At 43.3% G+C, this 27,900-nt stretch overlaps 1 protein-coding gene and 1 non-coding gene across 8 annotated transcripts in view; one reads left to right on the forward strand and one right to left on the reverse strand.

The window, feature by feature from the left end:
• ABHD6 (abhydrolase domain containing 6, acylglycerol lipase) overlaps positions 1-27,900 on the forward strand; it is a 74,185-nt gene that overhangs the window by 34,749 nt on the left and 11,536 nt on the right. For 4 of the 7 annotated variants that reach the window (XM_043443044.1, XM_043443045.1, XM_043443041.1 and 1 more), the window contains exons 2-5: positions 12,420-12,572; positions 23,617-23,773; positions 25,151-25,264; positions 26,754-26,886. In XM_043443044.1, coding sequence (XP_043298979.1) covers positions 12,454-12,572; positions 23,617-23,773; positions 25,151-25,264; positions 26,754-26,886 — 523 coding nt within the window. In that variant the 5' untranslated portion in view covers positions 12,420-12,453. Of the gene's footprint in view, positions 1-5,218; positions 5,284-12,419; positions 12,573-23,616; positions 23,774-25,150; positions 25,265-26,753; positions 26,887-27,900 lie in introns of all 7 variants that reach the window. The other 3 variants (XM_043443040.1, XM_043443039.1, XM_043443042.1) reach the window with 2 other exon arrangements.
• LOC122425204 lies at positions 27,451-27,554 on the reverse strand. Its single transcript, XR_006264752.1, has one exon. It is a non-coding gene; the product is annotated as a U6 spliceosomal RNA (small nuclear RNA).

The following is a 27,900-nucleotide window of genomic DNA, read 5'->3' on the forward strand; positions in this document are numbered from 1 at the left end:
GCCAGTGTTTTCATATTACAGTAAAAGACATAGATCACAAATACTTGTCGTCATGGAGGAGGAAGTCAAGGTTACTGACCGCTGGGGGACTGAGGGAAGGTTAACTGAAGGAGATAACGCCTAGTTCTGCCAGAATGATTTGTTAGAAGATGGAGATAGATAGAGTGTATAGTTCAGATCAACAGAAAATGGGGAAGTGGAGAAAAATACAAAGCTAGTTCAGGTGCCCCCACCAGAGGGTCAGATTATCAGCCTGTCTGGTAACGAATTCCCCGGAGTTTCCAGGTTTTAGGGGGAACATGGCAGTTATAACAGGAATATATCCATTGATGGACTTGCCACTTACACACTTGGGTCCCACCCCATCATGCCTCCTCTCTTTTTAACCCTGGTGTCCAACCAGGCTCCTGGAGCATCCGTGTCTTGGTTATCTGTCCCTCCCAAGACATAAGGACATTTTACAAATATGAGACTTACCTTGAAAAGTGAAGTTATAACTGTTGACAGAGACAGAATTTCATGACATCACAGCAAGGGATGTTGAGGGGCTGCTTGAGTGACGTGTGGAGATTGTAATGGGTGGGAGTCTGGCAATGTGAGACCTGTTAACTGATGAAGAGAAGGGAGGGACTTGAAGCTCAAAGGATTGGGAAGCCTCTGGGAAAGCTGTAAGTAAAATATTTTTGCAAAAATGTCCCCTGAATGATAGCACTGTGACAACCAGATGTGAAGTGGAAGGATTTAGCATACTCTTAATGCAATCCGCATGAGATTAATTCTTTGTTCTAAGAATTAGCATAGGTGGCAGTTATTTTGTTCCATATTTGCTATTGATCTTAGAACTGACAGCTTTTGATTTTTACTTATTTGGATAGAATTCTAAACAAAACTGTGTTTTATTCTTAACTATGAAGTTTTTTCCTGATACTGATTTTCCCGAGTTACAGAGATCTCTGGGGAAGAGCTTCTGGTTAAGGAAGGTAGGGACCAGCTCACAAAGGGCTCTGAATGCTGGACCTCATGCTGGAAGCCAGAAATCTTATCAGGATCAAAGTGTCGGCTGTTTATAAGAGAGTTCCTTTTTGTCTCACACCAGCTTTGTCCCTGCAGTTAGAAAATACTGTAGACCAACTTCCCTCCTTTAGAAATGTCAGAACCCTCTGTAATCTCCTTGCTTTTCCTTTTTTAAAAAAATAGTCTTTTAAGCATACTTTTTAATTGGACGATGATTGTTTTACAGTGTTGTGTTGGTTTCTGACATACAACAACTCAAATCAGTCATAATTGTATATATCCTCCCTCTTAAGCCTCCCTCCCATCCCCACCCTGCTTTTCCTCTTGACTTCAGAGCACAGCTTCGAGAAATGGGAGAGTGTTTTGGGGATCTGAGGTTCTATTTCAGGCCTCTGCCACTACATACCCATATGAGGGCTATTTTAATTTCTTTTAGTCATGTGAAAGATAGTCACTTCTGTAATGCTCTTTCTAGCACTTTACCTTTGAGAATTGACCTCAGCCAAGGACAGTGCATACACTGGCACTAATTCGTAGAGAAGTGTTCGAATGAACGCTTGTTCCAGGCTCCCCAAGAGCTTGAAGACTTGGGTCCTTAGAGGTAAAGGATCAAGTGGCTTTTGGCTTCTCTTTTATCCAGTGAGAGACTGGCTTGTATCCCTGTAGGGTTGCCTGGCTTAAAGCATGTTTTCGAGCAGGTGGTTATTTCAGACTGTCGCCACAGCTGCATCTTGACCCCAGAGGCTGATGCTTTGAAGGTGCTGGGCTAGCTCAGGGCACACGGCGCGTGTTTCACTGCCTTGTCTCTTCGCCAGTACGATTTTTTAGAAGATATACCACAGGGTATATAAGCTACCTGCCTTCCAGCTGAGCCCCTGATTGATGTGGCAGCCTCTCCTCCGGCTGTGCCCCTTCTCCCGAGGATTGAGTAGCAGGATTTTCCAGTTCTCTGACCCTCTGTCCACAGGCCCCGTGTGGCTCGGCCTAGTTTCCTTGGCCATAGTGCTGCCCGAGGTGGTAGAAGCAAGGGAGGGGGCCATGGGCTTGGCTGGTTCTTAAAGCAAAAACCCCCATGGGGAATCAGGTGCTAGTGATTTGGTACAGAGCAAGACAGAGTGAATCCTCTTATCAGTACCTTTCCCAGGACTATAAAGGAGATAGAATTTCTGTGACTGTTAAGCATGTGAAAAGTGATTAGTGCAGCTGAAGAACTGATTTTTATATTTTACTCAGTTTCGATCAGTTTAAATTTAAACAGCCATCATGTGGCTAATAGCTACTGTATTGGACTGTGGAGGATAGACCATTGCATTTGAGGAGTTTATATTTTTTATTTTGTTTTTTAAAAGTTGATTATTCTCGGCTCTGCCGGGTCTTTGTTGCTGCGTGGGCTTTTCTCTAGTTGCAGTGAGCACTGCTCTTTAGCTTGGGTGTGCAGTCTTCTCATTGTGGTGGCTTCTCCTGTTGCACACAAGCCCTAGGGGCGCAGGCTTCAGTGGTTGCAGCACATGGAATTGGTAGTTGTGGCTCCCGGGTTCTGGAGCATATAGTTGTGCATGGGCTTAGTTGATCCTTGGCCTGCAGGGATCTTCCCAGACCAGGGATCAAACCTGAGATCCCTGCAGGGATCCCCTGCATTGGCAGGGGGATTCTTTACCACAGAGCCACCATGGAAGCCCCATGTCGTATTTTTTAATTAAAGAGGGAAAACCCTGTACACGCACATGGTAGCAACTCAAGAGGTGTGATTCATGTCAGTGAAAAGTCTCCCTCATCTCCACCCCAGCCTCTCAGCTTCCCTTCCCCGCCCCACTCGTGTGGTTCTCAGCTGCTTCTGCATCCATTCAGAAACGCTTTACACATACATAAGCAACAACACGCATATTTTTCTCTCTTTCTCACAATGCAAGAGATGTTATCCTACCCATTCTCTTCTGGTCCTTGCTTTTTTAAGTTAACAATGTACCTTGGAGGTCATTAGCCACAGAGACAAATAGAACTGACGGCTTCCCTGGTGGCTCAGGCAGTAAAGCGTCTGCCTGCAATGCAGGAGACCTGGGTTCAATTCCTGGGTCAGGAAGATCCCCTGGAGAAGGAAATGGCAACCCACTCCAGTATTCTAGCCTGGAAAATCCCAAGAATGGAGGAGCCCGGTAGGCTATAGTCCACGGGGTCCCAAAGAGTCGGACACGACTGAGCCACTTCACTTCACTTCATTATTTTAATGGCTTATATATATAATTATTGTCTGGAAGTGCTCAGCCTATTTATTTCACTTTATGCCCAACCTGTAATACGTAATGGCTTATATTAGTTTTATTTGCATTTAATGACTATACACTATAACTTGTTTATAAAGTTGTACCATCATTTACTTAACATGTCCCTTATGAGTGGGCATGCAAGTTCCATGTGTTTTGACATGATAAGTAATACTATAACAAATAACCCTTTACAAACTTATTCTCACATATGTTCAGGTATGAGCATAAATAAATTCCTGGAAATTAGAGATGATTAGAGATGATTTGAGATGATTTGATCAAAGGTATGTATATTTTACATTGCTGCAGGTTTTTCCAAAATGCCATCTGTAGATTTTGTTGATGGGAATGTAAATTTATATGTTGCTGAGGGCAACCCTACAGCCCCAGCTACACTGTCTGTTGTTACACTTTTTGCTGTGGTAAACAGAGATCACCATCACCTTGGAGGTTTAATTTGTATTTCTCTTGTAAATGAGGTTAAGATTGAGCATCTTTTTAGCTAAGAGTCATTTGTATTTCCTTCCTGTTCGATTATCTGTTCAGATCTTTTGCCCATTTTTCTATTGGATTCTGTTGTTTTTATTGATTTGTAGGAACCCTTTATTAGTCTGTTGCCTGATAATGTATCAACAGATTTTAATCTTGTTCATGCTATCCCTTTCCATGGGTCATTTAAAAAGATTTTTATGCAATCAGCTTATTAATCTTTATGTTATGGCCTCTAGATTTTATATCTTACTGAGAAAGATTTTTTCAGAGTTCTCATATTTTCTTCTAGAACTTTCATACTTTTTTTCACCCCTTTTGTTTAACTCTTTGATCCCTCTGGAATAATTCAGGGGTTTTGTGGATTTACCTTCCATTACCCATCTGCCCGTCTCCTCATTTTTCTGCTGTGGTGCCTTGGTCAGCATCTCTGCACTGTTCAGCCCTGCTTTGGCGCTTTGTAGTCCCCTCTTGTTTGCCATTCTAATAGAAATATTGTATTCATTTGCCCATTGGTTGCCAGCTTCCTCTCTTTTTTTCTGAGTAGAGCTTTTAGGTAGCCCTAACCCCAGACAGTTTTCCAACGAAGGTCCGTCTATTCAAAGCTATGCTTTTTCCAGTAGTCATGTATGGATGTGAGAGTTGGAAAGCTGAGCGCCGAAGAATTGATGCTTTTGAACTGTGGTGTTGGAGAAGACTCTTGAGAGTCCCTTGGACTGCAAGGAGATCCAACCAATCCATCCTAAAGGAAATCAGTCCTGATTATTCATTGGAAGGACTGATGCTGAAGCTGAAACTTCAATAGTCTGGCCATCTGATGTGAAGAACTGACTCATTTGAAAAACCCTGATGCTGGGAAAGATTGAAGGCAGGAGGAGAAGGGGACAACAGAGGATGAGATGGTTGGATGGCATCACTGACTCAATGGACATGAGTTTGAGCAAGCTTGGGGAGTTGGTGATGATCAGGGAAGCCTAGCGTGCTGCAGTCCGTGGGGTTGTGAAGAGCCGGACACGACTGAGCAACTGAACTGAACTGAAACCCAGACAGAGAGGGGAGTTTTAATCTTTGTTTGAAGGTTTTAGTTAAGTTTGAAGCCTCCAGAAGCCCCTGTCACCCAAGCATGCCTGTTTCCCTTGTTACCTCTCTCATTTGTGCAGCATAGTGATCACCAGCTCAGTCCCACACTTTGTCTTCATCACAGAATGCTTCTTCAACTTTCATGGCCTCCTGGCTAGGCTATTTATCTCACATGCCCTGCCTGCCCTTTGTGCAGGTTGCTTAACTGGGGGAAATGACCCGAACCAGAGGCAGCTTTAAAACCATAGGATATTTGCACTTTGTCCTTGCAAAGGAGGACAGGCTCTGCCTCGCATTATTGCCAACTGTTAGCACTTAATTCATATTCTCTGATATGATATGCTTTGTCATTTTCTTACTTGTGATTCCAGAGTCTCCTTTTCAGCTTCTGCCGGAGCCAGTAGCAGTTGGGAAAGAAGGCTGTGCTCTTTGAAGAGTGAGTATAGGTTTTTCACATCATAGGTTGCAAAAAAAAAAAGAAAAGAAACAGCCCTTAATGTGATGGGAGCTACTCTGTAAGCTTCCTGGCAGCCTTCTGCAGGCCAGCCTCTTAGCAGGCGGGGTGTTCGCTAGTTGAGTAGGTCTGGTGGGAGTGGATTGGAACCAAAAATTTTTTGTTTTGCTTTTCTTTTTCTGACTGAGCTGGGTCTTCATTACTGTGCACAGGCTTGGTTGCTCCACAGCATGTGAAATCCTCCCAGACCAGGGATCGAATCTGTGTCCTCTGCATTGGCAGGCGGATTCTTATCCACTGTACCCGCAAGGAAGTTCCACCCTGAATATTTTTAAAGCTCAAGATATGTATCCAAACCCCACCCCCTACTCCTCTCTCAGATACTGTGCTGGGAGCAGGGCTCTGAGTCTGAAGGGAGTCAGAAGACCTGGGCCTCTGGGCAGCGGGATGCTTTCCTGGGGAGAGTAACACTTGAATCAGTCCTGAAGGCAGAGAGGAGTTCATCAGGTGGGCGGGTGGGAGAGCGCTTGCCCCACACGAAGTGGGCAGCATGAGAAAGACGAGGCCTGAGGCTCTGTGGGTGCTGAGGTGTGAGGCCGGGAAGTTGAGTTGGGATCATAAGGGTGGTCAGCATTTACACTAGATGAGAGGCCCCAGTCCCTGGTGTGGACTACGAAGATTCTTCTGGCAGTTGGTAACAACTGAATGGGGTATGACAGAGCAGCCTTCACAGAAACGGGAGCAAGGAGAGGTGAGGACCCAGGCCTGGTAGGGTGGTTGGGGGAACTGGGATCTGACTCATATGAACTCTCACATCTGGTGGGAATGTTTCCTCCCTTGAGACATTCCTAGTAAATGTTAAGCCAAAGGAATTGGTTGTAAGGGGCTTTCGTGGCCGTAACCCCCATAAAACTGTGCTGTCCAACACACTAGCCGTTATTCATATGTGACTGTCAAGGATTTAATGACATGATGGACGTGACTGAAGGACTGAACTTTGAATTTTATTTACTTAATTGAAATGTAAATAGCCATATATAAACAGTGCAGTTTGTCTAGACTCAGATGACTTGCCTTCAGTGCTGACATCTCCTGGCCATCGTATGACAGGAGTGATGAGCAAGAAGGAAGAGTGAAAGATACATCAGTCTGGGAGGCCAGACTGGTGGGGACACTGTCGGCAGAAATCAGCAAGTCAGGAGAAGGAGGAGAGATGCCTCTGGGACATTGTAGGACTTTTGCATCGTGGAGATAGTCAAGCAGGCTTTTGGAAAAGTCTGGAAGGAGGTCCTGGCCAGAAATGTTGACTTTTTGCCTTTCCTGGTAGTAGTGGAGAGTATAGATATGGTGAGTTCTTCAAGGAAGACAATGAAGAGTGTATCATGGGACTGTTCAGCAGGGAGAGTAAGGAGAGCATCATGGGGATATCTGGGGGGAGAGGGAGCAGAGAATTTTAGGAACCAGGCCAAGCATGCTCATAGCATGGCTTGTTTATACATCAGGGCTGCCAGAGCTGCAGAGTACAGAGGAAGAGTGGGCTTAGCCAGAGTGAAGGGGAGACAAGGCCAGGAGGAGAAAGGTGAGCATCTCATGGCAATGATCCCAGGGTCATGCCACGCTTTCAGTGATGGACTGGACAAGCTTAACTGCTTCCTTGGAACGTTATGGAGGAGACAGATATGACAAGGAGTGTGAACTGCTTGTGTTTCTAATTATTTTCTCTCTTCAATCCTGGGACTTCCACACAAGAGAGTCTTAGTGCCTTTATGTTTTTTTTTAGCTATTGATCATTACTGATAGATTTGAGAAACTGGTTTATCTTTACAAGAGTCTAGTTTTAACAGCTGGCATTTTATACTCAGGTTTCAAGAGTATATTCTTTGGAAAGAATTTTCATATTGCAGAATTAAAAAAAATTATAAGCAGCACTGGTTAGTTTTTAAAAGACACCAGTAAGAATAAGGAGATAACTTGTTAACTTACAAAGTTAGCATGTTACTTGCTCTCAGAATACTTCTGGAGAAGTACAAAGAATGTCAAAGGGGACAGTGAACTCTGTGTCTTTTGTGTAACTGATGCACAATAAATATCTGCTTAGTAAGTGCTGAGAGAAGGCAAAGAACCAGACACACCTGCAGGACTGGATTGAAATGCAGCCCATGCCACGTACCAGTTAGGTGACCTTGGGGGCATTTGTTAACTTCTTTAATCTTTATTCCTCCATCTTGAAGGTGGGAGAAGTGCTTCCTACTCTCAGCATTGTGGGGGATAAAATGAGAGGATGTATATAAACCATCTACACAGAACCTGGCATGCGATAGTCACTTAGTAATTGGAGGCTGTTGCTTTTCTGTCGTTGGCTATGGTGGTAGTGACCATGGTCATTATTTTTGCTATTTTGTTGTTCAGTCACTCAGTCATGTTCCAACTCTTTGCGACCCCATGGACTGCAGCATGCCAGGCTTCCCTGTCCATCACCAACTCCCGGAGCTTGCTCAAACTCACGTCCATTGAGTCGGTGATGCTATCCAACCATGTCATCTTCTTTCGTCCCCTTCTCTTTCTGCCTTCAATCTTTCCCAGCATCAGGGTCTTTTCCAATGAGTCAGTGCTTCGCATCTGGTGGCCAAAGTATTTTTGCTATAGTTTTTAAAAAATAATCCTTATTTTGAAGAGACCAGGACATTAGTTTGTCAAGTCTGATGGACTATGAGTAGATGTCTAGGAGAAGACAAGATTCTGTGAAAGTGTTTTATATTTTGTGTTTGGAATTTTGCTTTATATCTTAAGATTTAACATGTCAGAACTTGGACGGGTTTTAAAGGTCAGTGAGTACGTTAAAAGACAACTGTGACACATTACGCCTAACCTCTCACCCCACTAAACTTGGGAACTTGAGTCCAGATGTTTATCTGAGTCTGATTAATCTTTGTCCCTGCATTCAGAGATAAAGGCCTCAAATGCACAGCTTAGATGATACCATGGGAAGGCCACATGGCAGGCTCAGGTCTCTGGGTGAGAGTGTGTTACCTTGCCTCATGCCATAAAGGCGAGCTCTCCTTCCCGTGGTCCCTTGTTTCAGACTGCTGCAGAGCCGCTAAAATCACTGTCTTTAAGTGTTGGGATCCTCACCTGATGCACCAGATATGTAAAGCGAGTGCATTTTTCTTTTTCAATCTATTCAAGTGTTATCAAATACTCAAACATTACCAAGCACCAAATATTAATATTTCCCAGATACTGTTTTAGGTTCCAGGGAGAATGTAACAGGAAATAAGATTCTCCTGCTGGGCAAGCCAGATCCTACTCTTCAGTTATCTGGCATAATTTCAGAAGTGTTTTAAGTCACCAGAGTAGGAAAAGACAGAAAAGATGTTTTGGATGAATGTTCTCATTAATAGATGAGGAAACCAAGGCCTCACAGTCAGTGTGAGGAAGGGTCAGCCAGAGCACCCCGCCCCCAGCCCGGGGCCAGTCCATCACTCACATCTACCCTGGCAGCCATTCGTGTGTCACCACCAAGATGTTCACCAGATCCATGTATCACCTAGTTAGCATTTTTCTTTAAATTAGTTCCTCCTTTTAAATTAATTTGCATCACTACCATAAATTGAAAATATCCACAAAAATCAACACAAAGAAACAATGTTATTAAATAGCTAGATACTGTTCCCTGCCGGAGGCTCAGGAGTTGGGTAGCTGTTTAATAACCACCCTCAGAGTTTCTCTTTGACCTAAGCAAGGTGGGAAAAGAACTGAAAAAAGAGATGACTTTCTCAGGTTGTATGGGAGTGTTACCTGGTGTCAGATAGCCCTGAGTGTTCTGCTCCCTGAAGTCATCTTGCAAACATCTGTTGTGTGGGCCCTGTGCTTAGGGATGCCCCATGTTCTACCCCTTAGTTGATGTTCAGTCATTGGTGATTCCAGGCTCATAAGGCTTCAGTTTTTCTGTGCCCAGCTTTCCCCCTGGGCACATAGAGCATCCTGTGAGCAAACCCCAGCAGAGTAGGCAACTGCCTTTTTAAAGACAAGTCCTTTGTCAGATGAAGGATGTCATAGAGGTAGGAATAATGGCCAGACCTGTATAGACACCTCAGAAAACATTAGTGTCTTCACTCAGGGCCTGTCTGTATTTGACCTCATCAGGGAAAATGTGCAGGAGTCTCTGTAACAAGTCCAAGACTTGCTAAATTGATGCTGCTCTGCAAAATCTCCTTAGCAAAGAGTTTATTCTGCCATTGAAGGAAGAATGGAGCCAGATAGTACCTTCCCCCAAACTGACTGTGATGTCCATAGCAAGCACTGATGAAGCCATGAGGTTTTTTTTTTAATGAGGTTTCTTTTTGATGATCATATCTTCAAGTTGAACCTCCCATCTCCAGTGTCAGAGTCGGTGACATAATATAGCTTTGGGCATAAAATGTCCTAATTCCTAGACTAAAAAAACATCATGTAATTAACTTCCTGCGGCTCAGGAATCAGAATTCATGGTGACCCTCAGCACTCTTTATGTGATGAAGGCAAGTCCTCTTGAATCTGACAACTCTTCAACTCTTTTGTGACCCACAGTCTTCAAACAGATCTGTAAAATTCCCTTCACTCTGCCATGAATTTGCTTACCCCTTGACAGTGAGGCCTTTTTAGCATCATAAACTGTAACCAGCATTAAATAGGTGACTCCTCTTGGGAGTTTTATAATTATTGAAAGAGAAAATAGTCAACATCATTGGGGATGGCTGTCCCTAAAACAAACAGGATTGAACCCATTTTGTAACTTTGACTTTTATTAATTCATTTGTAACTTATTTGTATCCTGTGCTATTCTAGGCACTGAGAACACACATGTAGCATTATTCCTATCCTCAAGGAGGTCTGGTTCTAGGAGGAGAAAGAGGCCAGTGAGTGATATAAGTGGGCTAGAAAAAAGCTGTTTACAGTGACTGAGAAGCTGAGGGAAGAGTTGAATCAGAAACACAGACAGAGCTCATGCCACTGGAAGGCAGCAGCTTTCATCACTGTAGACTCAGGACTGTCCCCAGACAGAGTGTGTATGGAATTGAAAGGACCATCTACAGATGCCTTAGTCCTCTAGGCTAAGGAGCTTGTTCCACCAAGCCTCTCATAAGAGACCAAACATCTAAATGGAGACATCACATCTTCATGAAGAAATTTGGGGCGATGAATGTGGTTGTTTAACAGCAAAGATGTTACAAAATCTGAGGAAAGGCCATTTGAAAAAAAAGAGAGAGAGAGAGAGAGAGAATGTGGAATTAGGAGCAAAGAGAGTGGGTCCAAGTCAGAAATCTGTTACTCAACCTCTCTGTGCCTTTGTTGCCTCAGCCTATTAATGGTGGATAAAGCTCCCACCATGCCTGTTTGATGGGGTAGGTATACTGTGCCAAAGATTAGCAAATTACAACCTGAAGCCTGTTTTTCACAATAAAATCTTACTGGGATATGGTCACACCCATTCACTGCACGTTGTATGGCCTGTCTGACTGCAGAGGCAGCTTGAGTAATTGTGACAGAGACCTATGACCCACATCACTGAACTATATATCATCTGCCCTTTGCGGAAGAAGTTGGCTGACCCCCATGCTCAGTGGTCATGAGGTCATATGTGCCATCATGAAATCATTATACAATTGAAGTACACATCAGCTGATAGAGGTGTATGGGGCAGAGTTCTCTGTTTCACAGGAAATATAAAGAAGACCATGACTTGCCAGATGTATGCTTTTTCTTGAAGAAGAGTCCTTTTTATGTTAGTGAGATGCACACTTAACACAAGTGACTGAGTCCGCAGGTGACAAACGGCCACACCTGACCAACAGATCCTAGCAGGAGTTATCTTCTCTACTGGGGAGGATGATGGAACTTGAAATATTTTTTTAATTCTATGGAAAATAAACCATGTTGTTCATGAGACAGAACTGGGTGGGGACCTCTAATTGAGGGGTGACTCCTAGAGCCCTTGAAAGTGGGTCAGGCCCCAGTCTGGGTGCTGGGGGTACGGCCCTGCCCTCCTGGGGCTCCCATTCTAGCCTGCACACGTGTCCTCACATCTTTGGGAGGACATCAGAAAGCGCACGGGAAGCGTGGGTGTTCTGATGTGTCCCCTCCTAAATTTGTATTGTGTATTACTTACTTTTGAATAGGCCAGGTGTGAACAGGGCTTCCCTGGTGGCTCAGACAGTGAAGAATCTGCATGCAATGCAGGAGACCCGGGTTTGATCCCTGGGTTGGGACGATCCCCCGGAGAAAGTATTGACACCCCACTCCAGTAATCTTGCCTGAAGAATCCCATGGACAGAGGAGCTCGGCGGGCACAGTCCATGGGGTCACAAAGAGTCGGGCGTAACTGAGCAACTAACACTTCACTTCATACATGTACATGATAAATAACCAAAAGATTTTAAAAAGTAGACTGTGAAAAGCAAGTCTCCCTCTGTCCCTGACTCCCAGCTTCCTGATTCCCCACCTCAGATGCTACTGCTATTGCTGGTTCCATGGACACCTTCCAGTGATGTTCTGTATACAGATAAGCATTCCTCTGCACATGTGTTGTTTTTCTTTCTGTCTGTCTTTATCTGTCTTTCAGGTCTTCTGTTCTTCTCTAACTTTTAGTTTTTAAAAATCGCAAACCTAATAGGAAAGTTGAAGGTTACAGTTGGGTTCACCAGCACATTTCACCATCTTTATTTCTCCCTTCTCTATACACACACTCACACATATGCACAAACACATATACACATTTTTCCTTCCTCAACTTTTAAAAGTGAGTAGCAGATATTACTATATTTTATCCCTTAATATTTACTTTAGCAAATGCTATGAACAAGGATGTTTTCCTACATACAAACATAACCACAACTTCATCACTGCATCACTGGTCTAATAATATTGTCTAATAACCAGTCCTTACTCAAATTTCCCCAGTTGTTCTTAAAATTTCCTTTATAGCTTAAAAAATCCAGGATCATCTCAATGATTCCTTATTACCTACACTTTTTTCCTCCTGATCCTTCTCTTCATTCTGGGTCATTCACTTCTCGCTTCCACTTTGCTTCTTCACCTTGTCTCCTGAGACAGAGTTTCAGTACTGTCTCTCTTTTCAGCCCCTCTAGGTATAAGCCAGACCTAAAGAGCAGGATGGATCTTGACGTGGTTAACATGTTTGTGATCGCGGGCGGGACGCTGGCCCTTCCGATCCTGGCATTTGTAGCCTCATTTCTCCTGTGGCCTTCAGCCCTGATAAGAATCTATTACTGGTAAGTTCATTTTACAGTTCAAAATTTTCAAGGGTATCATGATCATGCCGCTTTCTTTGCTTTTTGGTTGTGGCTCTTTGATATTTATCATGAAATATTCCGGACGTGGGGGCTTCCCAGGTGGTGCTAGTGGTAAGGATCCTCCCTGCCAATGAAGGAGACATAAGAGACATGGGTTTGATCCCTGGGTTGGAAAGATCCCCTGGAGGAGAAAATGGCAACCTACTCCAGTATTCTTGCCTGGAAAATCCCATGGACAGAGGAGCCTGACGGGCTACAATCTCTGGGGTCGCAGAGTTGGACATGACTGAGTGACTGAGCACTCATTTTAATCTTACAGAGAAGTTGAAAGGTGTTCTTTTTGGAATGTTGGGAATGTTCCTGAAGAATTGGTACTGGTAGCTTCTCACAGGTAAATTCTTCCAGGTTCCCAATGGTGTCTTTGCTCAGGAGACCACTCTCTCTCCCAAAGTCACTGATTCTGTGTGCATTCATAGGAATGCATTTGGTTTTTGTTAGTCACTGGATTCTAATCCAGTGATGTTTTGACAGGTACAGTGATAATCACTGAAAAATGAGTTAGAAACACCAGAATCATGGACATGGCATGGGTAGGACAGAATGTTTTTTGATTTGTCTAAAAGTGTTCGTTAGTAAAATGACAGGAAAAAAAGTTTCCAAAATTTCTGTCATTCTTAAATCATTTTTATGCTTCTTGCCCTATTTGCACACCACCTCTAGTTTTCTTTTGTGTTTTCTTTAGAGTAAATGGCTTTAAAAAAAAAATCTTACATTAGTTTCTGAGTGACATAAATATCACTACCTTTAGTTGAAAGCTTGCCATCCTTGCCACAAACAATTAATATAAAAAGTAAAAATGAGCACAATGCTTTACACTCTGTTCATGAATTCTCGCCTAGATACCATTGCCTGCCAAGGACTGACTCCTTTCTCTTTGTTACAAAAGCTGAGAGATGTGAGAGTTGCAGAGCTTTTCTCCTTTGATGAAAGCAGGTTTATGGTTGAAAAGAGAGAGACTTTTTCATGATGTGTTTCGGTAACTCTTCATGCCACAGTCCATTTACCAGAGAAAATCACTCCTCACATGCCCATGAATTCATCCCATGATGACGGAAGTACTGAAATCGACCTGGTTCCTCTCTGTGCCATAGGGGAGCGCATTGAGATTTAACCAGGACTTCTGGAACATAGGACTACCTTCTGAGCCCCCAAGGAAGAATGCAGGGAAACTGTACTTGTGCCCTTTCTCCGCCCTCCCTTCTGGCTCCCTTTTGTTTCATTAGAGTGTGGAATTTTCCGCCTGCCAGCCAGGCTCTGATCCTGGAAAAGAAGCTAATTGAACAGAAGGGAGCTTTCATCTTTCATTCTCTCTTGTGAGGAGGTGATGGCTCCTTTAGTGGGTCACCCAAGACCCACCTCTGCATTGATGAAGCTAAGACTCTGGCTGCTTAGAGGCCATTGCCCTTGCAGCACCCCAGCACAGCAGGAGTACTGTGGGGTCACAATGCCTATGGGACCCGTGACGTGGAGAGACCAGAGTGGTGTGCCCTCCTCAGTCCTGCAGAGGCACCGTGGACCTACACACACAGATTCCATGTTTCTTAAGTCAAAGTGAAGCAGAGTGCGCAGCTTCACGATGTGTCCCATAACCATGGATGTGGCTGCAAACAGAGGTGTGATTATTCCACCCAAAGGCTGTTTCTACCAACCACACGTGGAAACCAGCCTCTGTGCTGCACAGTCCCCCACCCCCAAGTTCCTCAGGCCATCAAGGAGAAAGCTTTCAGATTGTTAGAATACTTTTGATGCTTTATCTTTAAAGAGAAAATTAATGTCATTGCAAATAATTGACTTTTTTAAGTTAAAACTCATGTTGTTTAGAGTTCACTAAAACTCATGTGGTTCACCATTTTAAAGCATGCATTTAATTGGTTTTAATATATTCACAGTATTGTGAATTGCCACCACCTAATTGAGAACATTCTCATCTCCCCTCAAAAGAACCCCCATACCTATTAACAGGTACTCCCTGTTTTCTCTCTTCATCCCCTGGCAACTAGTAATCTGTCTCTTTGGATTTTCCTGTTGGTGACATTTTTGTGTCTGGCTTCTTGCACTTTTCAAGGCTCACCTGTGCTGCAGCGTGTATCTGTACTTCATTCATGGTGATGATTGAATAGTGGTCCATGGTATGGTTTATACCACATGTGATTCATCCAAATGGACATTTGTGTTGTTTCCACTTTTTGGCTATTATGAAGAATGCCTCATCACATAGAATTCACTTTTATTAACAAGTGAAGTTCAGTGAAGTGAAAGTCACTCAGTCATGATCGACTCTTTGCGACCCCATGCACTATACAGTCCATGGAATTCTCCAGGCCAGAATACTGGAGTGGGTAGCCTTTCCCTTCTCCAGGGGATCTTCCCAACCCAGGGATCAAACCCAGGTCTCCTGCATTGCAGGCAGATTCTATTAACAAGTAATACCACCGAAATTCAGAGAGGCCCCACAGAGAACACTCAGCCCTTTATTTGACCCCACAGACGCATGTGACTGTAAAGCCTGCCCCGGCCTGTCACTCCACTCAGAGCTGTAGCTGGAGGATGAACACAATGCTCTTTATTTCATGAACTCGGCCACACAGGCCAAGAAGAAACCCTGGTTGGCTGCGGAGGATGAAAATCCTGGAAATCCTTGCGGATTATGCCGGGTAGTGTTGTGGCATGGGGGCTGTGATTATAGTATTAGAACCTGTAATACCACTGCAGAGAGCTGCCCAAATTCCTGTGAGCTCTCCCCACCCACCCCACCGAGACACACAGCCTGTTTCCTTCAAGTCACCTCACCGTGAGTGACGCTGACACAGTGGTTGTCATAGGATGAGCAGCTTTACGTCAGTCCCCATGTCCCTCAACCACAGCTGCTCCTCCAGAGGCCTTCAGTCACTCAGCTGCCCGCGACGACCGCTTGTAGGTTCCCCCTGCAGGCCTGGCTTAGTTTAGTTAGTTTTCAGGATCCCGACATGAACAGAACAGCAGGCAGCACGGGTAACTGCTGTTGCTGCTGCTTAGTCGCTCAGTCGTGGCCGGGTCTTTGTGACCCCCTGGACTGTAGCCCACCAGGCTCCTCTGTGCATGTGATTCTCCAGGCAAGAATCCTGGAGTGGGTTGCCATACCCTCCTCCAGGGGATCTCCCCTACCCATGGATCAAACACGCGTCTCCTGTGGCTCCTTCCTCACAGGTGGATTCTTTACCGCTGAGCCACCAGAGGAGCCCGCAGAGGTAGCTGGGCATCCCAAAGACCCCGATCCTCCCTGCCGAGTGAGCATGCGGGTGTGAGGAGGGCCTCTCAGTTCCCTCTGTCCCTGGAGGAACTTCCCTGTGGGTCTCCTGAGCTCCTCAGGGCTCCGCAGCAGTGGCCCCGCAGCAGTGGCCCCCGGGGGCCACAGCCAGCCCTGGCAACCTCTCTCTCTGGGTCTAAGTGTCCCTGGCGCGTGGCCGGCACAGTCCCACAGTGATGGGGACTGGTTGCTCCTGCAGGGGGCGCCACGTGCTTGGCCGAGAGAGCCCGCAGAGAGCCATGCTGAGGATGCCGTCACCACCGTGGGTGACAGCAGGGGCCACTCTGGTTTTCATTGTATAAACTGTCAACACTGTTCACGGGGTGAAAAAAACTGACATTTTAAAAGATTTTCATTTTCCCAGAGAAACTCAGTTGTGCAATCAAGAAATCATATACATAAGAAAGAAGTGGATAAGAATTAGAAAAAAAAAACTGATGTTTCAGATGGTTTGCTTGTGTGCATAGAAAGTCTGAAATAATAATAATGATATGTGTAGATTATTTATTAGAATTAAAAAGTGAATTTGGAAGATTGCTAAATATAAGATAAGTTAACAGGGACTTCCCTGGCAGTCCAGTGGTTAAGACTCTGCGCTTTCACTGTAGAGGACATGGGTTCAATCCCTAGTCCAGGAATTAAAATTCCACATGCTACACAGTGGAATTAAAAATAAATAAATTTAAAAGTAAATAAAGATAGTTCAGGAATCTTGGCTTGAGATAAAGAAAGTCCGAAACCTTATATTAGTCAACATGGCGATGTATTAAAAAAAAAAAAATCAGTTTTATTCTTATTTCATAGCAACAGACAAATAGAACATTTAAAGTCTTTTACTGATACCATTTACCCTAAGGAAAGAAATAGTGCTATATTTTACAACATGAATGATCCTTACAAACATAATATCAAGTGGAAGTAGTCAAATACAAATAAGAACTATTGTGTGATAAAGTCCTACAGCATGTAAAACCCTCCTGTTTGAAGGTGAGCTAGTGGTCACCTGTAGGAGGTAAAGCGTCTGTGATGCTGCTCGTAGTCTCGACCCTGACCTGGGTGGCAGATGGTGGGCTCATTCACTTTGTGCAGATTCATCAGGCTGTACGCTTATGATATGTGTGCCTTTCTATATTCTTTATACTTCCATGGAAAGTTACTCTAAAAAACAACAGTGAAGGATATGGAGAAATTGGGTCCCTCATATTTTCTAGTGGGAATGTGAAATGATGCAGGCATTTTGGAATATAATCTGGGAATCCCTCAAAAGCTTACAAAAGGTAAAAAAAAAAAAAAAAAAAAAAGCTGCTATATGTCCCAGATATTCTACTCTTAGGTGAATTGAGAACACTCAACAGAATAGAAAACATATATCCACAGGAAAACTGGTATATGTATGTTCATAGTGGCATTATCCCTAAGAGCTGAGAGGTAGAAACAACTCACACGTCCATCAACAGATGAATGGATAAACAAATGTGATCTATCCATACAATGGAATATTATTTAGCCTTAAAAAGGAATGAAATACTTTTGATTTCTCCATCAAATATGAATGAGAGTCTTGCTGGGTAGAATATTTGTGGTTGTATGTTCTTCCCTTTGATCACTTTAAATATATCACATGATTCCCTTCTGGCTTGTAGAGTTTCTGTTGAGAAATCAAAAACTTTCCAGAAAAGCAACAGTTAAGAGAATTCAGCGCCACCAAACCAGCTTTACAAAAAATGCTAAAGGAACTTCTCTAGGCAGGAAGCAGAAGAGAAGGAAAAGACCTACACAAAAAAACCCAGAACAATTAAGAAAATGGTAATAGGATCATACACATCGATAATTACCTTATCAGTTCAGTTCAGTCGCTCAGTCGTGTCTGACTCTTTGCAACCCCATGAACTGCAGCACGCCAGGCATCTCTGTCCATCCCCAACTCCTGGAGCCTGCCCAAACTCATGTCCACTGAGTTGGTGATGCCATCCAACCATCTCATCCTCTGTCGTCCCCTTCTCCTCCTGCCCTCAATCTTTCCCAGCATCAGGGTCTTTTCAAATGAGTCAGCTCTTCGCATCAGGTGGCCAAAGTATTGGAGCTTCAGCTTCAGCATCAGTCCTTCCAATGAACACCCAGGACTGGTCTCCTTTAGGATGGACTGGTTGGATCTCCTTGCAGTCCAAGGGACTCTCAAGAGTCTTCTCCAATGCCACAGTTCAAAAGCGTCAATTCTTTGGTGCTCAGCTTTCTTTATAGTCCAACTCTCACATCCATACATGACTACTGGAAAAACCATAGCCTTGACTAGACAGACCTTTGTTGGCAAAGACAGCTTTTTAATATGCTGTCTAGGTTGGTCATAACTTTCCTTCCAAGGAGTAAGCTTATATGTAAACGCATTAAATGCACCAACCGAAAGATATAGAGTGGCAGTGCAGGTGAAAACCTGTGTACATATGCACTTCTACTTAACACATCACTCTACTTAACCCCCCAAATTGTATGTAAGTATTTTATATAGTTAGGTTAATCATGTTTCCTTTATGACTTGCAACTGTAATTATCTTTTATTTTTGGTCTGGCTGTTGATTGTGAAAACTGAGCATCTTTTACTATTGTGGATATGTAACTGTTATTTGCTTACCACTATTGCATCATGATCGGTCAACAGAAAATGATCGAATTCTGTATCACTTACTACCGTTTAATAGAAAATCCTGTAATCACTTTTTGAAATCTGAAAAAAAAGGAATGAAGTACTGATACATTCTATAATGGATGAACTTGAACACATGTTAAGTAAAATACATCAGACACAAAAGGCTACATATTGAATAGACCCATTTATAGAAATTGTGTAGAATCCATAGAGACTTGAAGTGAAGTAGTGGATGCCAGGAGGTGCAAGGGGAGGGAAATGGGAAGTGAGTGATAATGGGTATGGATTTCTTTCTCTTTTTTTATTGTGGTAAAATATACACAATACAAAATTTACCATTTCAACTGCTTTTTAAGTGGGTAGTTGAGTTTCTTTTTGATGGAAATGTTCCAGGATTAGTGGTGATGGTTGTATAACTTTATCAACACTAAAAACACATCAGTTGTACCATTTAAAAGGGTGAATTTTATGGTAAATAAACTGTATCTCTATTAAAAAAAAAAAGAATATTCAACATCCTTGTTAATAGGGAACATGCAAATCAAAACCTCAGTGATATATTACACACACATTAGGATAGGTGTTAGTTTTTAAAAAATGAAAAATAGCAAGTTTCGGTGAGCATGTAGAGAAGTTGGAACGCTTGCGCTTTGCTGGTAGAAATGTAAAGTGGTATAACTACCATGCAAAAGCTTAGAGGTTCCTCAAAAAGTTTAACACAGAATTACCCTGTGTGTGTGTGTGTGTGCACGTGCTCACTCAGTCATGTCCAATTGTTTGCGACCTCATGGACTACAGCCCGCCAGGCTCCTCTGTCCTTGGGATTTCCCAGGCAAGAATACTGGAGGGGGTTGCTGTTTCCTCCTCTAGGAGATCTTCCCAACCCAGGGATCGAACCTGCGTCTCCTGGCTTGCAGGCAGATTCTCCTACACCGCTGAGCCACTGGGGCAGCACCATCAGAATTACTGTATGATCCAACTATTCTACTTCGGGGTATATACATCAAAGTATTGAAAGCAGGGACTCAAACACATCCTTATTTGCCAATGTACATAGTAGTGTTATTCATAATTGCCAACAGAATGGAAATAATCCAAATGTCCATCAACCGATAAATGATAAACACAATGTGGTATATATGTACAGTGGGATATTATTCGACCTTACAAAGGAAAAAAAATTCTGATATAGTGTAGACAATGGATGAACTTTGAAAGCATTATGCTAAGTGAAATGATCCAGTCACCAAAGAACAGATATTGTATGATTCCACTTATATGGCTATCATATGTGTTACAAAATTTTCCACATTTTCCCCTTGAATTTTGGCAAATGATATATTTGAAGGGAAGAATCTTTTTTATATAATACTGAAACTGCCTTTTATTGGCTACTTCCTGTGTGTTGGGCATTGAACAAAACTGTAATGGCTTATCTCATTTAAAAAAAATTTTTTTTTCCGGATTATCTCTTTTAGTCTTAACCATATCCTCAGTAAAATGCAACACTTTTCCATATTGTAGATGAGAAAATTCAGTTTCACAATCATATAGGCAAAGAATGAATGAGCTGGGATATAAATGAGTGAACAAATTCATGTTACCATGTCATAACTTAGAACTTTGAAATATGCATATTTTGTCATAAAGAGAGCTGTTAAGCTAGCCAATTTTCTTGTATCTTTAATGTTTTGAGTGGCAATATATTCATTAAAAAAGCACTAAAAAGAAGATGATAAGTCTCCCTCCCACCATTGTTCCCTCTCCACCTACCTACTTCTCAAGAGTATTTCATACCTCCGCTCCAGATACTCATCTTAATAGCATCTTGTATATGATTCCATGCTTTTTTGTATGCAAGTACAAGTAAATATAAATATATATATCTTCCTCTCCCTCTCCCTTTATTTAATACAAAGGGTTTAAAGCTGATCCACTTAGACTATTTGCTATTGCATGTCTTGGCTACCTCTTTGGTGCAAAGTATACCACAAAGTCAATCTCTGATTGAATTAATTATCTTGCATCTTGATTCTTCATGCAGAGTGTTCAATTTGTTTAGATGGTAATATCATACTGAAATCATTTTCAGGCCAAACTCCAGCACTGCCAAGTCTTATGTAACCAACAGAAGCTGAGCTTTCAACCATATGTTGCAAGGAGTAAAACCAGAGAACAGATGAGATAATTCTTAAGAAACAAGTTCTCACTCCCAAAGTCTGTAGGAAAAATATATTTGGAGTGGAAGGCAGAGGAGGGCATGTGACTTTTATTGAGTTTATGTACCATAGTGGAAATAATGTCTCTGCAAAATCAAATGTGTGTCACCATATTCTGCATCACAATTAAAATCCACACTGTTTTTTGTGGTTTGATTTTCTGTCAATTAAAATCCAATTCTTGAGAACAATCAGCTTCTTTGAAACCAGAGTATCACTTAAATATGAGAAAGCCTGTTTGGCCAGTCCTGGTCTGTAAGTGATTCCCTGGACCCAGGAAAGGGACCAAGTTTCCAGAGCCCTGAAGACAAGGGGTAACACCCCAAAATATGGCCTCATCTTCCACTCCACGTTTATTGGCCAGGCAGCCATCAAAAGCAAAGGCTGCCACTATGGAAAACAGTGTGGAGATTTCTTAAAAAACTGGAAATAGAATTGCCATATGACCCAGCAATCCCATTTCTGGGCATACACACTGAGGAAACCATATCTAAAAGAGACACGTGTACCCCAATGTTCATCGCAGCACTGTTTATAATAGCCAGGACATGGAAGCAACCTAGATGCCCATCAGCAGATGAATGGATAAGGAAGCTGTGGTACATATACACCATGGAATATTACTCAGCCGTTAAAAAGAATTCATTTGAATCAGTTCTAATGAGATGGATGAAACTGGAGCCCATTATACAGAGTGAAGTAAGCCAGAAAGATAAAGAACATTACAGCATACTAACACATATATATGGAATTTAGAAAGATGGTAACGATAACCCTATATGCAAAACAGAAAAAGAGACACAGAAGTACAGAACAGACTTTTGAACTCTGTGGGAGAAGGTGAGGGTGGGATGTTTTGAAAGAACAGCCTGTATATTATCTATGGTGAAACAGATCACCAGCCCAGGTTGGATGCATGAGACAAGTGTTCGGGCCTGGTGCACTGGGAAGACCCAGAGGAATCGGGTGGAGAGGGAGGTGGGAGGGGGGATCGGGATGGGGAATACGTGTAACTCTATGGCTGATTCATATCAATGTATGACAAAACCCACTGAAATGTTGTGAAGTAATTAGCCTCCAACTAATAAAAAAAATTAAAAAAAAAAAAAAAAGCAAAGGCTGCATCTCCCAATACCTGGCAAACAAATGCTGTATCACCTTATAAACTGATTGCTTCTCTGAGGTGCCCTCAGCTGTATTTGTGGAGGAGCTTCAAGAGCAAGTCGAGGAGCAGCTGTCCTTCTGTAAGACTGAAGAGGTGCCCTGCAGGAATCTGGATGTTGTGATAGAGAGAATTGTTCAGGCAGAGGAAGCCGACGCTGAGATTACTAGGAAGCTGGAGAAACAGGAGAAGAAATGCTTGAAGAAGAAAAAGAAAGTCTTGTTGCAGTTCCCCTTGCGTCTTTGGAAAACTGCAGCAGTGCTCAGGAGGAGGGCCAGGAGATGCGTGCAAGACCAAAGAAGAAGAAGGTGGAGGCCTCAGGAGCCCCATCAGGAGAATAGAATGGAAGAGTCATCTGTATCTTTCTCCAAACCCAAGAAAGAGAAATCCTCTTCCAAGGATTTGGAAGGAGGAGCTGGTTAGTGGTGATCTTGAAGAGACAGCTGGTGGTGGAAGTCTTCCCAGAGGAACAGATCTTTCCCAATAGAGGAATCAGTTAGTGACCCTGAAGAGTCAGGAAACAAGAGTGTCCCCAAGAAAAAGGGGAAGATTCTCCTCCAGGAAGGAACTGTAACCAGTGGACCTGAAGAGGCTGCTGCCAGCAAGAGCATCAGCTCCAAGGGACGAGAAAGTTCCTAAAAGCTGTCCCAGGAAGACTAGAATGGATGTTTCACTGACAGTTCAGGCCCACGGAGATGTTTCACAACCCATCCCCTGTGTCCCAACGAAAACAAATTTCCAAGAATAGATAAATAAATAAGGCTAAGACTCAAATGCAGAGATTTTGTTGGTTGAAACCAGCTTGCTTAGATAGAATCACAAACAGGCAAATGTGTTTCTCACAGAGAAGCAGTCACTGGAACCACTCAAGGCGACAGCTGTGAGGTGTGTGGAGTCCTGAGACAACAAGGAGTTCAGACATCCGCCAGTCAGTCTCCAGTTGTCATCTCTTCCCATACGGGGATATGTGGGTGTGGAGTAACCCCTCCACCAGCAATGGCAGCCTTGATGACAGAGTCTGATTCCGCATCTCCACAAACAGGAACGCACTTTACCTTTAAGTCTTTTGATGCATTTCCTACCAATTAAAGTACCTCTGTGGTAAGGTCTTCCAGGTCAGCTGCACTGCACCCTGCGGCAGTCAGGCCCGCGAGTCCACGGCTGCTCGGCCCAGATTTCAGGTGTCGGTGAACATGGCCCGCCAGGAGCTGCCAGCCAGCTCTCCGCAAGGGGAAACCACCTTTGTCTTGGCCTCTCCAGAGCCCTTCCCGGCCTTACCACCAGCCGTTTTGAATTCTCCTGAAGCTCAACTGGGCAAGGCACACACCTGTGAGGTCCCACAGCCTTCTTTGCCCTGCAATTCAAACTACTAGAAACACGTATTAACAGAGGGTTATTGTGTGTCTTGCTTCTTAAGAAAACGTCCCGTTTTCCCTTCCTGATAGCGTGCTTAGGAACATTTACACCAGAATATTCACGTAAGGTACTTTCTGGAATGGCCTGACTTAGTGGTCCTCAAGGGTGACTGTGTAGAGGACGAGGGCTGGGAGAATCGTTGCTCTTACTTCAAAGTAAAGCTGTACAGAGTCCGCCTCCCAAAGCTGCTTCTCTGGCGCTTGCTGACTGATTTAGTCTGTATTTTCCATCCCCAGGTACTGGCGGAGGACGCTGGGCATGCAGGTCCGCTATGTGCGCCACGAAGACTATCAGTTCTGCTACTCCTTCCGCGGCAGGCCTGGCCACAAACCTTCCGTCCTCATGCTCCACGGGTTCTCTGCCCACAAAGACATGTGGCTCAGCGTGGTCAAGGTGGGGTGCGAGAGCCTTCCTTCTTCAGAGGGTGTCACTCAGTAAAAAAAAAAGAAGAGAGGGGGTTCTACTTAAATATGATGTCATCAGCAGTGGTAGAAAGCAGAGGGAACCCAGTATGATCACCTAAGGCTCAAATCACCCTAAACTAATGCAGTATATTATTCAGATCCTTTTATCAGACAGAACTTACTGAGCTGAATGTTATTTATAAAACCAGTGCCTCACCAGCCATTTCACCTTATGACTGTTTCTTTGGGAAGTTTCTGATACTCTGCTTCATATTTGGACTGTTATGACTATCAAAGTCCAGGTTTTAAAAAGTCATTTCTGTGTACTCCAAGATTCCCCTCTTCTTCCCTTCTCTGCTTCTCTTTCTCTCTCCCCATCTTCTCCTCCTCTCTTCCTTCCATTTCTACTTTCTCTTTTCCTTAGCCCTTTAGAGAAGCAGTCTTGATCTGACAGCTTTCTGGGATGGTTTCTCAAATCACTCACTTTCTGTCCTGGTTTATTTGGTTGCGTCAGCTTGCTTTAGTTGGTAAAAGTGAACAGCTGGTGAAGATGGGGGCTGGGAGAGGTCTGGCAGAGAAGGACCCCAGGGTCCCGCCTCAAGCAGGACCTGACTAATCCAAAGCATGCTCTACATTAGGACAAAGAGGCTCACACATCCCCTAGTTTCTTATTTCCAAAGTTCAGTATGAGGACAGTCATGCTTTAATGAACCTCTGACTTCCTCTTCATCTTTCATATAACTGGTTAGTTGTTTATTGATAGCTGATATATCTCAGATTCTTGGTTAAATGTAGCATATATTTAAATGGAAAGAGGTGTTTAGGATAAAAATCCCTAAGGAATTAGATCTTAATGTTAAAAAAAAAAGAATTGAGACCAGAACTAGGGCGATCAGACATGGTTCTTAGAAGTGTTGCTTCTGTGGACTCTGGAGCTGGCCGGGCTCTGGGAGAACAGAATCGCCCAGTGTATTAATAGTTCCAAGTTGGTGGCTGCGAGACTGGGATAAGCATATAAGGGATGAGGGAAGGGAGAAGGAGGTAGTACCTGCCAACAGGTGTCAAGAAAGAGCAAAGGACGCAGGCCTGCTCCCCGCTCCCCTGACCTCTGTTCTCCCCTTTCCAGCCATCCCGAGTCCTCTCCCATTGTGTATTAGACTTTGGGGGCTTCTGCTCTCTGTAAGGCTCCTGGCTGTGTTTATTCATGTCAGATGTTACTAGGGGAAGACAGGGGGTGGTTTAGGTTCCTACCTACCCAGTGGGGAGGCCGTCCAGGTCCCTTGGTAAATGGGGGAGCCTCCCCAGAAACATGGGCAGACATGCTCTGCACACTACATTCTGACTCCCTGGGCCTGTGTGTCCTCAGTTCCTCCCGAAGAACCTGCATCTGGTCTGCGTGGACATGCCAGGACATGAGGGCACCACCCGCTCCTCACTGGATGACCTGTCCATAGATGGGCAAGTCAAGAGGATACACCAGGTAAGCAGGGAGGCACCACCCAAAAGCTGCCCAGGTGGGGCTTGCCCACCATTGCATCCCCAGGTCTGAAGAACAGTCAGTGCGGGCTCCGTTGTGACTCATAATTGCAAACAAAATGGGAGCAGCCCAGTGGTATCCTCGGTCAGCTGTAGAGGGCCAGGGTTTACTGCCGACTTCTCTAAACCTATTATAATTGTTTCTGGAGAAATACAACCTCATTTTCTCAACTCTTCAAAAAGGGAGTTTAGAATTCCTCAAGACCGTTTATTTTTTTAGAGTGTATTTTTTTGGTTACCAGCTGCTTGATGATGGTGATAGCATGTCTGCCTAGTTGTGGAGGATGGGGAGGGTGATCTTTTCATTTTGTTCTGATTTAGTATCTTTCTTCAGCCCTCTCTGACTGAGCTTTCAAAGTCATGGGGCTCATGAACCATTTCAAAATTTAATGGTTCATACTCTTCAAGCTGACATTAAGTATTTTCTCCATCCAAGGATGTTTATTTAATGTCTGCCCCTCTCCTCTCTTTAAACTGTGTATTATTTGGAAGCAAGGAACCTTGCTGCTTTGACCGTTTGCTGTATCCTGAGCAGCTGACCATGGTTGCTTGTACGTAATAGGTATCCAGTAAATATTTTTTAGATGAATGGGTAGATGTAGGGAATAGTTGGTCAAATGGTTGAATAGATGAATGGATAGGTAGTTATATGGATGGATGTTTGGATGGTTGAATAGATGGATGGGTGGATAGCTGTGTGAATGGATGGTTGGATGGTTGGGTAGACACATGGGTAGATAGTTATACTAATGGATGTTTAGATGGATGGGAAGCGCTGTAAATTATAGCCAGTCCGCAAACTATGGCTTGTGGGCTTCGTCTGATCTGCCACTAAGTTTTGTAAGCTAAGTTTATTGGAAGACAGCCACAGTCACCTGTTTACGTGTTGTCTTTAGAAGACAGCCACAGTCACCTGTTTGCGTGTTGTCTTTAGAAGACAGCCACAGTCACCTGTTTGCGTGTTGTCTTTAGAAGACAGCCACAGTCACCTGTTTGCGTGTTGTCTTTAGAAGACAGCCACAGTCACCTGTTGTCTTTAGAAGACAGCCACAGTCACCTGTTTACGTGTTGTCTTTAGCTGCTTTTGTGCTACAGCAGGAGAGTTGAATAGTTGCAGCAGAGATAATAGGCCCTCAGAGCAGAAAATATTTACTCTTGGACCTTTATTTTAAAAATTTGCTGGCTCATGAATTTGAGGGATCTTTGTTGATTTTACGCTTAAAAATGACCCCTTGACAACCTATGTCAGGTAAAGAAGAGTACATGTATGTAACAGGACTCATCTGGATAATCAAGTAGATTTCAGATCCCATTTCATTAATAGCCCTTTTCCGCTTGTCCCCATAGGAAGTACAAAAGTTTTCAACTCTGGAATCCCCATTGTCATTGTCCACAGTTGTATAACCAAGGCCCTTTCTCATTTCCCTTCCTAGTTTGTAGAATGCCTCAAGCTGAACAAAAAGCCTTTCCACCTGGTGGGCACCTCCATGGGCGGCCACGTGGCTGGGGTGTATGCTGCTTACTACCCGTCAGACGTCTGCAGCCTATCCCTCGTGTGCCCTGCTGGTGAGTTGTAAGACTCAGATCACCCTGTGAGTGACGTGGACACAGAGGGACCTGAATCTCTGAAGAAGGCAATGGCGGTTTCTGCTGTGACTGTCTTTTTAGAATCATCTTTTTGACGATATTGTAGAGATACTAAAAAAGTTTGCCTTAATGGTACAATCAAGCAATAGTTGCATAACCATAATTGTAACCATATTGAGCTTTAAAATACAGAGCCAGCCTTGTCCCACAAAGAATCGGAGGTGGTTAATTAAAAAGTGTATAAAACTTTACAGCATATAAATACTTTGAAGTATAATGATAATATTAGCATCTAACATTTATTGAATTTTTATGAGCTAAACTCTATATGAATTTAATCCTTGCCATAACCTTATGAGGTGAAAGTAATGTTATTATGCGTCTTTCTTTTTTGGCTGAAAACTCAGAGATCTTTTCCTATTGCAAGATTTTTTTTTTAAATCAACAAACTTTGGTGTCTCTGTTCTTAAATGTATCCATGTCTACTTGAGCTGTAACATGTCCTCAGAAATTATGATCTGATGTTGGATTTAAAAAAATTTTAAAAATATGGAACACTTCATGAATTTGCATGTCATCCTTGCACAGGAGCTGTGCTGATCTGAATCTGTATTGTTCCAGTTTTAGCATATATGCCACTGAGACAAACACTAAAGTTGGATTTAAAATTTATATACATATATATGTATATGTATATAAATCTTCATACTTGAATTTATAGTATGTTAGTAAGAAAATTTTTTCTCTCTTTTTCCTTCTCTTGCCTCCCCTCTTCATCCCTGGTAATTTACTAGAATATGGTTTACACATAGTAAATTGTCCAGCTTTTCAGTGTATATCTCAGTGACTTTTTATATATGTAATTATTATCCAGATAAGGATAGTATGCCCATTTTATAGGTGCACATTATGTTAGTGTTGGAGCCAGGATAGGAACTGGCCCTATGCTGTCTGACTCCAGAACTCAAGCTGTGGTTTTTGGAGAAATCCTTT

Source organism: Cervus canadensis, chromosome 22 (assembly GCF_019320065.1).
Source record: "Cervus canadensis isolate Bull #8, Minnesota chromosome 22, ASM1932006v1, whole genome shotgun sequence".
Lineage (NCBI taxonomy): Eukaryota > Metazoa > Chordata > Mammalia > Artiodactyla > Cervidae > Cervus > Cervus canadensis.